This window comes from Rousettus aegyptiacus, unplaced genomic scaffold (assembly GCF_014176215.1).
Source record: "Rousettus aegyptiacus isolate mRouAeg1 unplaced genomic scaffold, mRouAeg1.p scaffold_m13_p_11, whole genome shotgun sequence".
In the NCBI taxonomy this organism is placed as follows: Eukaryota; Metazoa; Chordata; class Mammalia; order Chiroptera; family Pteropodidae; genus Rousettus; species Rousettus aegyptiacus.
This window is the reverse complement of record NW_023416286.1, coordinates 5,329,225-5,344,725: the sequence shown is the minus strand read 5'-3', so window position 1 is coordinate 5,344,725 and position 15,501 is coordinate 5,329,225. Positions and strand designations below refer to the sequence as shown.

At 52.8% G+C, this 15,501-nt stretch overlaps 1 protein-coding gene across 4 annotated transcripts in view; it reads left to right on the top strand.

Moving 5' to 3' along the window:
- ATP8A2 (ATPase phospholipid transporting 8A2) overlaps positions 1-15,501 on the top strand; it is a 476,394-nt gene that overhangs the window by 444,056 nt on the left and 16,837 nt on the right. For all 4 annotated transcript variants that reach the window (XM_036228443.1, XM_036228444.1, XM_036228445.1 and 1 more), the window contains exon 35: positions 4,629-4,733. In XM_036228443.1, the coding sequence (XP_036084336.1) occupies positions 4,629-4,733 (105 nt within the window). The remainder of the gene's footprint in view (positions 1-4,628; positions 4,734-15,501) is intronic.

The following is a 15,501-nucleotide window of genomic DNA, read 5'->3' as shown; positions in this document are numbered from 1 at the left end:
GAGAATAGCGATTCGATTATCAATTAATCTCAGACCATTTTAATTCAACTCTCTTAATGTCATGAAAAAAAAATTATTTATTGAGACTATATTTGCCAGGTGAGACTTTGGCAGAAATACCTTTCTATCATTTCAAAGAGAATGTTTTCAGATTACAAAGTCTCCACCTCCTTGTCTGTTTTCTGGGTCTTTGCCAGGACATTCCGAGGAAAAGTTCCCCGACACTGTGAAGCAAGCCCTCTATTCCCTCAAACGGGAATATTATCTATTCCTGACTCCTGGCACGGTAAAATTAACATCATTTACAGTTTAACAAGGATAAATCAAATGACTCGGCTTCCAGCTCCACCATATGGAAAGAGTAAAAGTCACTTGCCTTCCAAGAACCTCACCAGCAGGGCAGGAACCCTGTAGAGAAGGCCCTGATGTGGACCGGGGGCGGGCGTGAACAGAGGCTGACCGTGAGCATTGTCCCGCCTGCTGCCCACGCCACGGGCCCAGAGCACGGCCCTCTCCAGGGGCCAGTGACAGCGCCTCTGAATTCCAGAGGTGCTGCCCAAAATGCATCTTTGTCACGTTTTATTTGGGAGAGCAGGGAGGATGGCATAGAGTGGCTCTCAACTGGAGTATTTGCCCAAAATATATGTGCTCAAGTTTATAATATGGATTAGGTCTAAACGATAGTCACCTCTCTCCTCAAAAACAAGAATTTTGTAAGTTTATTTGGGCATCTTCCTCCGCTAGGGGGCCCAGGGTTCATCCCACGTTATGCTCCCAGACTGAGATATTTGTTGTCAAGTCCAGCGAATCCAGAGGCTTCTCCGAAGAAGAAAAAGCTCAGTAGGAATTGCTTATCTCTGACGAGGCCACAAAACTGGACTCGGAGTTCTCTTCCTGAAGCTCAGCTTTGTAAAATGCGTTTCGTTCGCCCTTTCTGCTCACGGAACGAAAATACGAGTTATTCCTAATTGGCCAGGTCCGCCCATCGCTTGGTTCAAACCGTCACACAGTTATCGAGCCATGATGGGCTGTGACGCGCCTTGGACCTCGTGATGAGGGTTGAACGCGTCGAGTTGGAACTGAGGCACAGCCGAGGGGCTTGTGCTGTGATGACGGCGAACGGCAATATTGGGGGACCTGACACGGTTGTGTGACAGTTCTCGAATCCCGCCTTGGGCCCATCTGAAGGATTTTTCTGTTTCGTTTTGAATGCCGGTGGTTAATTATTCCGAAAGAGCTTTTCAATTGCAGCACGAGGCAGACCTGACTTTTCGCATCTATTTCTATGAGAACTTAAGAAAGTGACTTGTTCTGTCTTTCTGCATAGTCTCTCCCTTCCATTTCGGGACCTGGAGTGTTAAGAGTAAGGGGAAAAAAACAGCATGAGGTAACTCGGTCATTTTTTCCATGAGGTCTGTCAACTTTCTGGATGGAGATCCATTATTAGCCTTTCTTAAGTCAGATTTGGACGCCATAAAATACCTACTCTGTTTTCCTGTTAACCAGAATTTTCATGAGGGACCAAACTAATGCATCTTTTATTAAAATAATTGATTGATTATATGTGAGACCTGGCTAATGAGTATTTTTATTAGAAGCATGAAGTTTAAATTGCCCGGAACTATTTTAATATCCTTTAGCTTACACTCTTCCAAAATGCTTACCCATGACAGTATTCTTAGGTAAGCTGCCATGTACTTATCCTCCTCGAGGAGAAATTTGTCAGCACTGCTTTATAAAAACGGTATGAAGCTCAAGGCCACCAAACACAAGAACCGGTCCCTTATCAAACTTGTATCTCTTGTATTCTACCAGTCAGCACACAATACATTCAGCAAATTCCAGAATGACTTCATTTCCTCATTATACTCCCAGATAGGCAGTTAAGTGGAAATAAAAGGGAATGAGAAATTTCTATATACAAATGGGCCTTGATTCTTTTAAAAAAAAAAAAAAAAAAAAAACTTTTTAACTAGACTAATTCCTTTTGAAGCACGTTGTATGTACATTTTTAGCCACATTTAGAATTTAACTTTCTCTTTTCATGGGCTATCCTTCCACACTAAAGAAAGAGTCCAGGGGGAAAGTCTCAGGAACAAGGGGATGAAAAGTTTAAGACTTTTAAGCCGATGTATTTATTTTTAAAAGCCCCTAATAACCCGGAGATGCCCTCGGCCCTATCTGAAGGCTCACGGACAAGTCTCACACCCTCAGACAGTGGCCTTGCACCCCGGTCTCTCCGTGTGGCTTAGACGAAGCTGGCCCTGGCCCTCTGGGGATAAGGCGTTCTCAGATAATGGGGCTCCACTCTGCGTGAGCTCTGACCCCGACAAGCCAGCCTCGGCTCCCAGGGAGCCCTGACTCACTCGCCGGCGGCCGATGCTTCTTCACGAGGGGCTTTTAACCCTGTGCGCGGGGGGGGGGGCTTCTGTCGGTGCGCCCACAGACCTCGGCAGGGAGGTTTTAGAATCGTTTGCCCAGGCAGGGCCTTCTTAGGTGAGCGTTCTGGAAAAGACGGTTTTCCGTCCCCAGCTTCGCACCTCCTGCAGCGTCACGTGCAGAGGGAAAAGCAGAAGCGAGCCCGAGTCGCCTTCCGGTTCTCAGACGCCGGCTGTGTCCCGGGCCAGCGCCCCGCAGTTGCTGGGGAGCCCTTGGCCTCGGACGCGGTGTCTTCCACCGAGAGCACATGCAGTGCTTGGTGGCGCGGAGATCTCAGGTCGTTCCCCACCCCCCCGCCCCCAAGGTGGTTTTGTGAATGAGTTTAGACTTTGATGCAATGGGGCGGGTTCCTTTTTTTTTTTTTCCCTTCCCCTCAACGTAAGCGACAAGTTTCCTGTGCCCCAAGCCCAGCGGCCCAGTGTTCCTGTTCCAGGCCTGCGTCGTAAGTGTGGCCTCTCTCTCCCGGCCCAGAGGATAACACTGGGGGCTGGACTGGGGGTTGATGACCCTGCTTGCTCCTTGTGGGACGTGAGGGGTAGGAAGAGGGGACCGTCCTGGAACAGGAAGTGAGCGTCCCCATCCCTGAGGGCCAGCCAGACCTGTGCTCACGGTGTGACTCCAACCGTGGTGGGGGTCGCCTTGTTATCGGTATAACCTTGTGAGCCCGTGAGAGAAAAGGGAGGGTTTGGGGCACGGGCTGACTCAACAGCACCGAACAGCGGAAATGCTAATGTCCTTTTTGGCTGCCTCCTGCCCAGCAAAACGTTAACCGTTCTCTCATTTATCGTTTAACTTAAAATTCCGCGGTCTCTGCTTTGAACCGCAGCGTTTTATCACCGCTGCGTCTCAGGACACTGCTTGATGTAATTAAGGTATTATGTGCTAAAACCTGTGTGGTTACGTTCTCTTGTTTACTTTGGGGGAGAGGAATGACAGGAACACGTACAGTGTCTTGGTACTGATACCCCATTACAGATTAGCTCGAGAGTGTCAGGGGATGGCCAGGCCTTGAAGGTGCTGGGTGGGCGGGAGGATGGATCCCCCCGCAGGAGCTCACGTCCTCAGAGTGCCCGCCCCTTACACTTCCCACTTCCTCACAGATATGCACTCGGGTTTCTCCTTATTCTGTCTCCGAATGCTGGTATTTAGCGGGATCCTCGTTTTTATTTACATCGAAAGTAATGAAAAGCTTTTCACAAGATGCAAACCTGCCCTGCAGGGCTAAGTCATAAGTGGTTATCTTTCCTTTTTTTTTTTTTTTTGTTTCTATGGCTTTTTTTTTCTATCTATTTCTACCCTGTATTCTCCTAAATGCCTTTTCTGCACCAATACTGTTTCCAGCCAGTAGCCTTCCGTTTAGTCTCAATCTCAGGGAGACCCCAAGATCAGCCGCTCGTTTGAGCACTGTAAGGTGTTCCTCAAAGTTTAATCAGAAAAAAAGGGTGCACGGAGCTTTCCCTGCAGTTCAAGACGAGTGAGTGTCTAGGCTGAAGCTGAAAGTCTGCTGCAGAGGCCAGCTTGCTGCTGCCGCCCCGTCAGGGGTTGGATGCCATCGAGGCCAGCAGCCGAGGCCCCTCGTGGCCGGGCCGTGCAGGAGGAGGATGGGAATGCTGTGCCTGGTACCTGCGCCGACCCCACGTTTCAGGTCGAGGGGTCGGCACGAAGGGCCTGATCTCTGGCGTCGTACATCTTGTTCCTGCTGAGGCCCTAGCTCTCCTCGTCCTGAAGAGAGAGGAAGCTGCTCACCCCAGACTTTCCGATCGCAGTAGGTGGACAAGGCTGAGGGACCAGAGCAGGCCCACTGGGGTGAAGGTTTAAAGCATTTTCCAGGTTGTTAGTTAAGTCTTGCCGTGGGAAGCTTTGTGGGTGGACTCGCGAGTGTCCAGGAGCCTCCCCATCTTTGGTCCGAATGGCTGGCTGGGGCCCTCAGACAGCTCTGCAGGCTTGCAGCAGAAAGCAGTCGCCTGGGAGCAGGGGTGGCTTCTGACATTCCACAGGCCTTGGGGTACTCCCTAGGCGAGGAAGGGGGAGCCCTCGCCATGCTCGGGGGTCACAGGTGCTCCACGACGCCCCGGGCCCCAGCCTCAGCCAGTCACGCGGCGTCCGGACATGGCCCCCGAGGGGAACCGCCCACCGGTCTTCACAGCTGCACGACATCCTGTCCTTACTGTCTCTTTCCCGTGACACAGGGCCAAGCATACCTACAGGAAGACGCTGCTGCAGGAGGTGCAGGAGCTGGAAACGAAGTCCAGAGTGATGGGAAAGGAGATGCTTCACGACAGTAACGGAAAGAGGTGGGCGCCCCGGTCCCTTCCGACGCTCTGCCCGCCCCTCGCCGCGCCGGGCCTTCCCGTGCGCCCTTCCCGCCCCTCGGTTTCGGGCATTTTGGTTGTTCTCCAAGAACGTGGTCATCGTGAGATTTAAATCACGCTCTCTCGGCAGCAACGTGAAACCTGACTTTCCGGGTCACCGCGCCTGCCCTCGGGCCAAAACGGGGGTTTCTGTTGGGTCTGGACATGGGTAAAACAGGCCAGATGCTGAGAACAGAAAACAGCAGCAGTATTATCTTAAGGTGGGAAAGTTTTGTCTCAGCAGTATTACCGAAGAGTATTCAATTGCGAGGCCTTTTGATCTCAGGCCCAGCTACTATACTGAAGGATGAGTTGTCGCCCAGGGAGGTTTGCCCACTGAACAGTACGTGTTATCCATGTAAATCTTGTTGCATTTCCCTTCGGGTATACCTGTGGGTTTGTTTTGTTTTGTTTCGTTTTGTTTTGTTTTTGACGAATTGTTTTCCACCAGTGCTGAGAAAGTAGCATGTCACATGCTGACTGGTTCGTGGAGACAAATGTGGCTGTTTTTCTCCGTGTTTTTCATGGAGCATCAGGCTTCTCGTCTCCATACCTAACAGCTGGGCACGTGACTAGTTTCCGTTTAATCGCGTGTGGAAATGTTATTAGATCGCGTGTAGTTAAAATCCAAATAATATCAAAGGAAATTTACCTGGGCCTAAGAACAATTTGCACCATAATTAAGAGGCGTTACTGTATCAGAGACACACAGCATCTCGGAAATTATGAGTATAGCCCACCTGTAAATGCTTAGAAAGAAATGTGTCGGCAATGAGAAAAAAATATCTAGAAGTTGTGTACTTGCCGAGGTTCCTACTATGTTTTTTCTTTATAGCCCATTTGTTTGTACCATCTTTCAAAGCAATGAAGACAAAGCATTTGTACTTTTTGAGAAGCATTTGGAGTATCCTTTCCAATAACGGTCGCTAACTTAGGAATGGGGTTGCAGAGTCTGGAATCAAAGTCGTGGCTTCGTGTTTATTTATGGCTTATTTTTTAATAAGTGAGTCCATAGCGTTCATTGTCTGGCAGCTGTGCTAGTTGCTGTAAAAAAGTATCAGTCATCAAGACAAAAACCGGTACGTACGCTTACAACCCTGACTAGGGTCATGGGCTGGGCTCATGGCGGACCTAACCATGACCATTGTGCAAGACAGCTCTTGGCTCAGGGCTCAGGGCTCAGGGCTCAGGGCTCAGGGCTCAGAGCTCAGGGCTCAGGGCTCAGGTCAGGTAGGGCTGTTCTGCCCTTTAGACACTTAAGATGCAGTGCTTAGCACCTACTCAACTTTCAAGGACCTAGAAAATTCTTTGAGACCTGAGTAGAAACCTATTCGAAGGCTCTAAAAAGAAGAGAGAGCTGCTGCAAACTGAAATTAATAAATGTTTAAAACTCCACAGGACACGTATCATTCTCAGTTGCTGTTAAGCTACTTTAATAAGGACCGTAAGTTTTATCATTATTCGAAAGCAGCTTATAGGTCTGAGTATACAGTAGTGATCGCCGAGAGGTCATGAGTCATTCCTAAGTCAGATGAGAATTTCAAAGCCAAACTCTAAAACTCCCTTTCAAGCGTCGAGCGAGAAAACATTACATATAACGTGGCGTGAGAACACACCTTGATGTGCCTGGTCCGATGGGAGGCAGGGTCTGATGCCGGCCCGCGAGGTTCCTAAAACAAGCCCGGACAGGAGGTGGGGAGCACGGGGCAGGGGGCATCCCAGAAAAGGCAGCAATCCAGGAGGCCGTCTGGCTTAGGGGGTCAGGAAAGGCCCCATGCCAGAGATAGGGTGGGAAACAGGGCTTCGAGGTGTGAAGAACTTGGCAGGCGGAGATGATGAGAGGGTTATTTCCGGTGGCGGGGGGCGGGGGGCGGGGAGCCCCCAAGTCAGACTGTGTGCGGGGAGCAACCCCACTCAGGTCGGAGGGTCGTGTGCATTTGAGTTCTGGCTCAGCCAGCCAAGTGACCTTGAACAAGATATTTCGTATAATAGATGGATGGTCTCTTCATCTGTCACAGAGAAAGAGGAGTAGTTTTTTGGGGGGCAGGGGGTGATGCAGCAGTATGGACAACACAGCCTGCTGCCTGGCCCGCAGCAGCAGCACAAAACGTCACCACTAGACCTCAGGGTGGCAGGAGAGGTGAGTATTGAAGGGAGCCATGGGCTGTTGGCTATCTTTTCTTTCCTTTTTTTTGTATAAAACTATTATTCATAAATATCTCCAAAAAAAAAAATGAGAATAGGTTTCCCAAAGCGTGTGTCTTTACCACCTTTGCCCGTTGATAAAAAGGATTCGTCGTTTGTAACACGCCCTTACCCCGTGCGGAATTCACTTTTCACACGTTTCAGGGGACATCGGAGGATAAGCAGGGTTTCGACGTGGTGTCCTACCCCCTGCGTCTGAACATCCTCTCGCTGGTGGCGGCGTACACTTCACGGCCCTGTCGCTGCGGGTGTGAGCGTGAGTGTGCGTGTGCACAGCCCCCCCACCGCCCGGCGACGTCCGTCCGTTTCCTTTTGGGTCCCAGCGTCTGGCCTCGCGGTTGAGTTCCTAGCGGAAGACAGCCTGGGGACGCCACGCCCCCCGTCCATTTGTTTTTGCTCCCTCCTAATTGCTCGCAGGTTTTCTGGGTGGTCCATCTGCAAACTGGATAATGGCAGAGAGCTGCTCTCTGCAAGAGGCGATTTCGTCCCGCTCGGCCTCCCCAGAGCTGCCTCACAATCGTTCCTTCATGGCCCTCGCTGGCTCCTCGCACACCTGCTGGGCGTCCTCTGCACCTCGGGTGCTGGTGGGCGGTGGGGGAGGTAAGCCTTGGGTGAGGGGAGAGGAGGCGTGATTTCTCCATCCGTGTTCTTCCTTCTAAAGGTTTCACAGACTCCCTCTTTGAGAGGTCCCGGGTCTTTGAGTCTCTCTCTTCCCACACTCCCCGTTCCTTACTCCCCACCCCCATCCTTAGTTTCCGGTTACTTGCGCGTCTCTCCGGAGCTTTGAGTCTGGTCTGGCACGTAAATATTTGTCGACTGACTGCCTGGAAACGCTCCCGCCCAGGGAGGTGGGGGCGAGGAAGGGAACGCAGACCCGCGTGATCTGCGCGGCGTGGGTCGCTCGTGTTGACAGTGGCCGCGGAAAGATGCCAGGAGATACGCAGGTGGTCACCCGACTCCAGAGAGAGAGGGCCACTTCCCTCCTGGCTTCAGAATAGAGTTCCTTCAGGACGTTCTGCCGAGCCAGAACTCCCAGGCCCAGGTCACTGGCAAACACGCTCGCCGTTTTTCTCAGGAATGTCCTCATGAGAAATAGAACAAAAATCTTTTTAAAAACCTTCTTGTGCTGAATCTACAAATACGACTTGAAATGGTAGCCGGGGATTCTAAGCAGCCCCTCTGCCCTTTATTTATTCAGTCAAGTACGCGAACGTTTTATGCATCTTGTCGAAGCCCCGAACTTTTACACTATTTTGGTAAGTGTTAGAGTTTTATTAACATTCCTGCAGGGTCGTGTCGGGGAACCCTCTCTTTCAAAATGAACCTGGGTAATTTATGCATCAATAAGCCCGTCCTCGTGACTTAGAAAGACAAGCCGGTAGTGAGAAGGGGCTGGATCAGAGATGGAGGTCCAGGAAGTATAAGGAAGTGAGAAAAGCTCTGAGGGTAACGAGCGAAAGTGTTTTCCTTGATTTCAGCCTGTCTTCTCTCGGCGGGACATTTTTCTGGACGTGTTATTTGGGTCCCTTACAGACGCCGGACACGTGTTCGCATTTGGACATTGGGGTAGGCTTTTCCCCCAACCATCTTCCTCACTAAATCTCTGCCGAGAGACTGTCCCACTCTGCTTTGTGTAGATGAGAGCCTGTCACGCATGGCCTTGCTTTGCCTGTGTCTAAAAACTCGGAGCTAAATGGAAGAATTCTTTTTTTTCGATGTTTAGGTAATATTTTCTTTTCCTTTTTTAGTCCTAAGGTGTAACTCATGACATTTTTTTTTTCCCCCTGATGGAAGAAAATCTTTTACTAGCCATTTAGCTTTACAAGTATAATTTAAACGACAGCCTAAAATGCCACGTAAGAGGACAGACTGACTTTTTTCCCCCTTGAGTTGCTTTTCCTCCTCGGTGTGGACTAGAGGCTGTCCTGTGTTTTGGGTGTTTGGGCAAGCAACAAGAAACTAAGTGGAACATCAGTCTTCCACTTAGTCCGAATAAACAAGGAGACCCTTGTTCGTCCTAGACTTTCTTCCTGTTCATCGCAGTTGATGGGAGGGGGTAAGGGGAGGCCCTGGGCCGATTTTCTCCAGTTTCAGGTCAAGGATTCTGGTTGCTGCCCCTGCCTTTCGCCAACGAGCTAGTAAGATTTTCTTCGGCTTAAGTGCTCTCCCGCCAGAGTGCAGCTCGCTCTGGGCCTTTGGTCGAGGTTGTCACTTTATGGTGAGCCATCACCGAATCTCCGCTCTGGTTTTATGTTCTTCCATGAGCGCTGCTACATGGCCTCTGTGGCCCCAGGGCTGAGCCGGTGCACACGGGGTGATCCAGACAGCCCGTCTGCCTCTCGGAAAGTCAGGAGAGAAATCCGACTCAGTCCCCAGCCCGTGCACACCCAGCTCCCATGTCAAGACTCCCTCCACACGGGCGGGGCGCGGGTCCAAGCCTGTGACCTGGGAACCCTAATCCAGGACAGAGGCAGCACCCTCCCGGGGCTCCCCTAAAACCAATTACGTCACGAAGCAAAAGCAAAAACTCCCCAGTGCATGTTGAGGGAGCACTCGACTAAAAACTATCCATTGTGCTTTGATCTCTAAGCAGAAATCCTTCGCCCTTTAGAATAACGTTTAAAGAGCTGCTTGGCTTTGTCCCACCTCCAGGCCAAAGCTGGCACGACTGCCGAGTCAAAGATAAATATGAAGAAGCCCCCCAGCAGGAGGGCCGCCAGCTTATGGTGCATCATTTCTCCAGTGGAGACTTTATGTCCTGTTTTTTTTCTCGAAGTGTTGGTATTGGCAATACACGTTTCTGACTTCGTTTCTCTCTAACCCCTTCCCACAGTATTTTTTTCCATTAAAATATCTATTAGTTTTTTTTTTATTATTATTATTAGCTGAAAGGATAGGAAATTATGGCATCATTTTAACGAACCTCTCCACACCAGGTGGCAAATGTCTGTTTCCAACACCTGGTGAAGATTTATTTTACATTTGCTGCATTTTTTCCATGGCCACGTCACAAAGTCGAGGAACGATTACAGACCGCGGAGACAGACGGGCCTGGGTCGGGCTCCAAGCCCTGCCAGTCACTTAGCTGTGTGACCTTGGCCGGGTGATTAACTTCTCTGAGTCTTAGTTTCCTCAGCACACATTTGATGCGAGGTTGAAATGAAATGGCGCGTGTTAAATCTGCAGCGTGTGTAGGCGCTCAGACAGTCTTAACACCCACGCGTCCACCCGCCTAACTGAGAAGCCGAATAACAGCAAAACGTCACCGGCTGTTTGCACACAGGCGGGTTTTCCCAGCGCCCTGGGGGAGGGCGAGGACAGCAGACCCTCCAGTCTGCATCTTCGGGGCAGGCGGGAGGAGCGGGCAGAGGACCGACCGGCTGAACCCCAGGCACGGTGTGGGCGAGCCACAGTGAGCCCGGGATAGGGGGGCGTCGCAGGAGGGTGCAGAATCCTGGCCCTTTCCCCAGTCATCCCGTTGGCAAAGAAGAGGGTGTAGCGGGCAGGCCGCCTCCCCAGCTGCAGCCTCTCCCGCCGACCCGCTCCCCAGATGTTCCCCTGAGACAGGGGCGCGGCCACGCCCGAGCTCAGCCTCTCCCCTCAGAACCAGCCCGTCCCCCGCGGTTCTCTGCTCCGTCACCACAGGTGTCCCGGGGCCTCAGCCGCCTTCTCGGCCCCATCTCTGCACCCAGAGGGTCGCCAGGGCTCATGCACAGTCTCGGAAAGGGGCCGCTTTCCACCGGGGCCGCAGAGCGGCCTCGGCCTCCTCTCCCTCTCGTCGCCTGTGTGGCTCTTAGCCTCCGGTCGCCCCTGCCCTCCCAAGGGGCCCGTCTTGGCCTTGCTCTTCTGCTGCCGACGCTGCCCCCGACACTCCCCTCCGTTCATTCATTTTTAAAATGTCTTTAAATTATTTAAACGCACAACGTACGCAGTAGTAGAGAGACTAGCAACACAGGCATCACGGAAATTATGCCCCATTTTATCTTTTCTCATAACGACTGCCACCCAGTGCCGTGAAGGAAAGCTTTCTCCCGTGCAGACAGGGGGACGCAGCTTCAGAGAGGTGGCGTCACCCAACGGAAGACAGAGACTGGACCCGCGTCTTCCGAGTCCTCTTTCCATGACGCCAAGGTGCTGAGAGCCGCCCAAATGCTTCCATTTTCAAATTCGTCTCTGCTAGTGTGTGGAAAGCAGTGAAACCCCAAAGGACCTGCCTGGGAGCCAGGGGACGGAAGTCCCATCAGAGGCCACAGGAACGGGTCCACGTCTACCGGTTTGACAGCGTCAAGTGTAGAGCAACGAGGAAGCTGGGAAATAATAGCCGAATGCTGTTGCCTTCTGGGTCCTTCTGTGTGGAGAGGACATGGAGCAAACACAGAAACCAGACCCTCCCCTAAAGGAACACAGAAGCCGCACAGACTGACAACTTCAGAGAAAATAGAGGCACAGGGGTTTGGGACCGCTGTTAATTGCTTCGACGTGGTCCAGAAAAGAGAAGCCTTATTGAGCAAGATGGCGTTAGGCAGGAGTCACCTTCACGGAGACCGGCGTGGTCTGTGAAAGAGATGAAAGTGTTTATTCTCGCTCGGGGAACAACCTCGGGCGAGGCCCAGCGCCAGCGAGTTTTTAGTTGAGACAACAATGGGAGAGTCAGCAATGCTTCCGAGGTGAACCACTAGGCTTGCGGACAAATACTCAGAACAGACGAGGATGCGCATGGGCCAGCGGAGGCAGCAGGGAAAGAACGTCCTGTTCGCTCTTAAGCGGCGCGTTCTCGGTGCGAGCCGCCTCCTCGGGGCCTTTGCCGGGCCCACGGCCACGGCCCAGGAGCCGAGTGTCTCTGAGAGACACTCAGAGCCGCCGCCTGGAGAGGGAGGGCGGTGAGCTGACAGGTGCGGCGGCCACGGTCTGCCGGGAGCACGTCCTCGGACCGTATTTTCAGGACGACTCGAAGAAATTTATTGTTTGGATTATGACTTCTTAAGTTAATGTCAGCTTTCTCTCTTTGCTAACAAGACCCCTTTTCGAACATCATTTTTCCTCGTGAAGTTTAGTCGGTTGCTAGTGCTAATGGCTCATCGTGTCCCTTCGAAAGTAACACGAAACGCTTCCGACCTTGTTTTTGAAAGTTGGCTTTATGTGACCCATTTGAGCAGCAATAGACGTTTTTGTTGTTGGTCATTTTTTTTTTTGCCTTGCGTGGGTTCTATCGTTTGAACACGTGTTTTACGTTCCAAGTGGAGATTAGTTCTTCGAGAGAGTCTGAGAGGAACTCCGCTGGTCACTTTTCTCCTTCATTATCAGTGAGCTGTTTGCTTTTCGGTTGGACGCCCCTTTCTTCCCTGGCTCCCACGGCGACGGGCCGCTGAGAGCAACGGTTCCAGAAGGCTGACAGGCTGGAAACCGGAGCGCCCGTCCTGAAGTCGAGTTACAATTTAGACGGTCCAGGAATCACAGTATGCGACCACCCGTTTCTCAGTGGGCTACACCCAAGTCCCTCGGGAGGCTGAGCTGGGACAGGGTAGAACTTCCCAGCACCCCGCAGCACAGGTGCCACGTTGTTTTCGCGGTGCATTTGAGGGGATTCCTCAGCTTCCTGGATGCACTGGGCTCTGGGAAGAAAAAAGAACCGGAGGGGACAGTGCCGGTCGTCGATATTTGATGTCTGTCCGCTTCTGCACTGACGCTCCCCGGCACGTGTCTGCCCAGCCCCACAGACCCGTCGAAACGCGCAGAGCGGTCCAAGTCGCCCCAGGCAGGACACAGAGCCCTCGGCACGCTCCCGCCGCCTGCCATCTCGTCACACGCTGCCGAAGGCGGACGTCACCGCGGCACCCGCCCGGTCATGTGCCGGACCTGTCGCCACCACGTCGCCGGACAGGTCGGGCTGTACCCCTCGACCAGACGTCCGCAGGTCGTCCGCGTTCGGAGCGTTTGAGGCGCGGCGCCTTCTCCCGGTGGATCGCGGGGAGCCCTTTCGTGGGTAACCCCGAGGACGCCACGGCGACACGGCCCCGCCCCGTGCTGGCCTCTGTGTCTTGCCGCTGCCACAAGCCGCGCTGCCCTCCCGATGCCTCACCCCTGCTGCTCCGCAAAGGGCTTCGCGTTCATTTCCTCGCTATTCACACATGAAAATACGCTCTTCCCCTCAAAAAAAGATCAATATCTGTCTGCGCCGTTTGGCGAGGGATGTCTGCAGGCCGGGGACACCGTCCGGTCCCGGATCCCTCCTCTGGGACCCTTCGGGAGATGCTCCCGTCAGACCCAGCGGGCACCCTCGTCGGCGCGCCTCGGATCCTAGTTTCCCGTGGCTGCTCGCGGGCAACGGTTTCTTCTTCTTCCCTTTTGCGCGATGTTCCCGGAGGACGCGGCCGCGGCGTCCCGCCAAGCGCACGTCACGGGCCCGTCGCCGCGGCCGACCTCGCGCGCACGTCTCTCTCGCACGCGCCGCCCGCCCTCCGACTCCCGTCCTGTCGTCGCTCAGCCGGAGCACGTCCAGCCTACGCCCTCGTCAGAAACGTGGCAGGCTCGGGTGGCCCCTCCGTCGGCCCATTTCGCTGCTCTCGGCTGCCGTTCAGGTTCGGCGTGGGCAGCAAATAATGTTTACGCGTCTCACAGCTCAGATGCGCGTGGGCGCGTGAGCAGCATTTCTCATCCACCCAAGGAAACAAAGTGGCAACAAAAGAAAAACGCGATCCTAGAGTTTACAGTAAAGTTTGTAGTACCTTCTCCCACACCCTTGCCCATCCGTCTGTGTGCAGTGCAGGATACAACACGCCTTTACTGTTTTTCTTCTATGACCCGTTACCCAGTGACGTCTGAACTCTCGTGGACTTTTTTTTTTTTTTTTTTAACAAAACACCCACTGAGCAAGTAGCGTCATGATTTTTTAAATGCCTGCGAGTGGGTAAGCATCCTGTTGTGCAAGAAGATCATGTTATACAAACAGATCTCAGTGACGGAGCCTTGGTGCGTCTTCCTCCGAAGCCTCAGGGGTCAGCTTGGATGAAAGTAGGACTTCGGAGAATTTTTCAACGTGGTTTCTCGTGTATGTTTGCTCAGGGTTGCTTGTGTCCTCCTTCCTTACGGGGACGCTAATCCAGGCAAGAGCATGTACTGAGACTTTGCATTTGGCTAGAGATGGTGCTAGCCAAAAAAAAAAAAAAATCGGAAAAGATTCAAGTAATGACGGCAGGCGAGTAGAGAGAGGGTGGGGATACAGTGTGAGAAGTGTTTTAATAAGGTGATGGGGAGGATGTCAGGGGCAGGTGCGGGGGGCAGCGCCAGTTAGAATTTGTTGGCAGGGACTCAGGGAAGAGAAGGGGGTTGGGCTGCAGAGATAGCTCGGCAGATGCGGAATTTTCCAGGCACGAAGTAAAGTCGGTCGGATGGGCCGAGTGTCCAGCATGGCGGTGAGCAGTTAGTTTGGGTAAGTAGGTAAGGGCCAAATCACATGAGCTGGGGCTGTGTTCTGTAAGCCACAGGGAGTCATCAAAAGCCTCACCTGTATGAAATCACTGCAGAGCGAGATCTTGCAAGTGGAGAATATTACGGAGACCTTCTTCACCAAGGTCTCTGGAGTTTGTCCAGGCCCAAGCTAAGTTTCTATGTCCCCAGGAGCCCTGTTCCACACAGGTCGTATTGGAACGTGAATGTTGTGCGTATTTCATTGCGAACGTGTTTGAAAGTCACCCTTCACCCCCGCTCTAGAAGAATTTAACATTATAGAAAGGTTTTCGTATGGTGGTCTCACATCCTTTTTGAGAGGGAAACTTTAGTTTAGTCACTGCCCGGCAGGGAAGCACATGCAGGTCTAGAATGCTGGGCCCCTGGGCCTCGGCGTAAACCGGAACTCCGGTGCGTGGGATTCTTGTTTCTTACACGAGACCCAGTGGGTAAGGAGCGATGGATGCCGACCACTGAACGCAGGAAATGAGGGAACCTAGATTACTGCTGTGAGTTACGCCCACAGAGCGTCCTTTAAACAGTAACCAGGAGGCGCCCCTCGCGGTCTCCGGGTCAAGAATCAAGAGCCGCACCCTTTCGGTTCCTGCTCCCGCTCTCTCTCCTGGTCCCTGAAAGCCCGTCCTTGGGCCGGTGGTTCTTAGTTACTTTGGAAAAGAAGCCTCGTATCAGCGTCGGATGCTTTTAGATGCGGGTCGCAGAGGCCTCAGTCCAGAGTGCCCTTCGGGGTGCGAGCGGTCCCCGGCTCGTCCTGCCGCAGGGCGGTCACGGCTGCGGGTCCCTCGCCGGGAGTGTCGGCAGGGGACCACGTTTCTCTCCATCTTTTCGCTTCCTTCCGATGCCGGATACTCGTTCTGCCCCCACCCCCAACCCCTGTCATGATCACGAGGAGGTCACCCCATGTGCAGGCTCGTTCACAACGGACGGGGAAGGGAGACGGTTGTCGCTACGTTTCTCTTTTCTCGGAGGGGCCATCCCGAGCCAGTTCCCACAGGCAGGGAGCTGCTCCGGAGACCCAGGATCCCCTCTGTGGGAAAGCTGG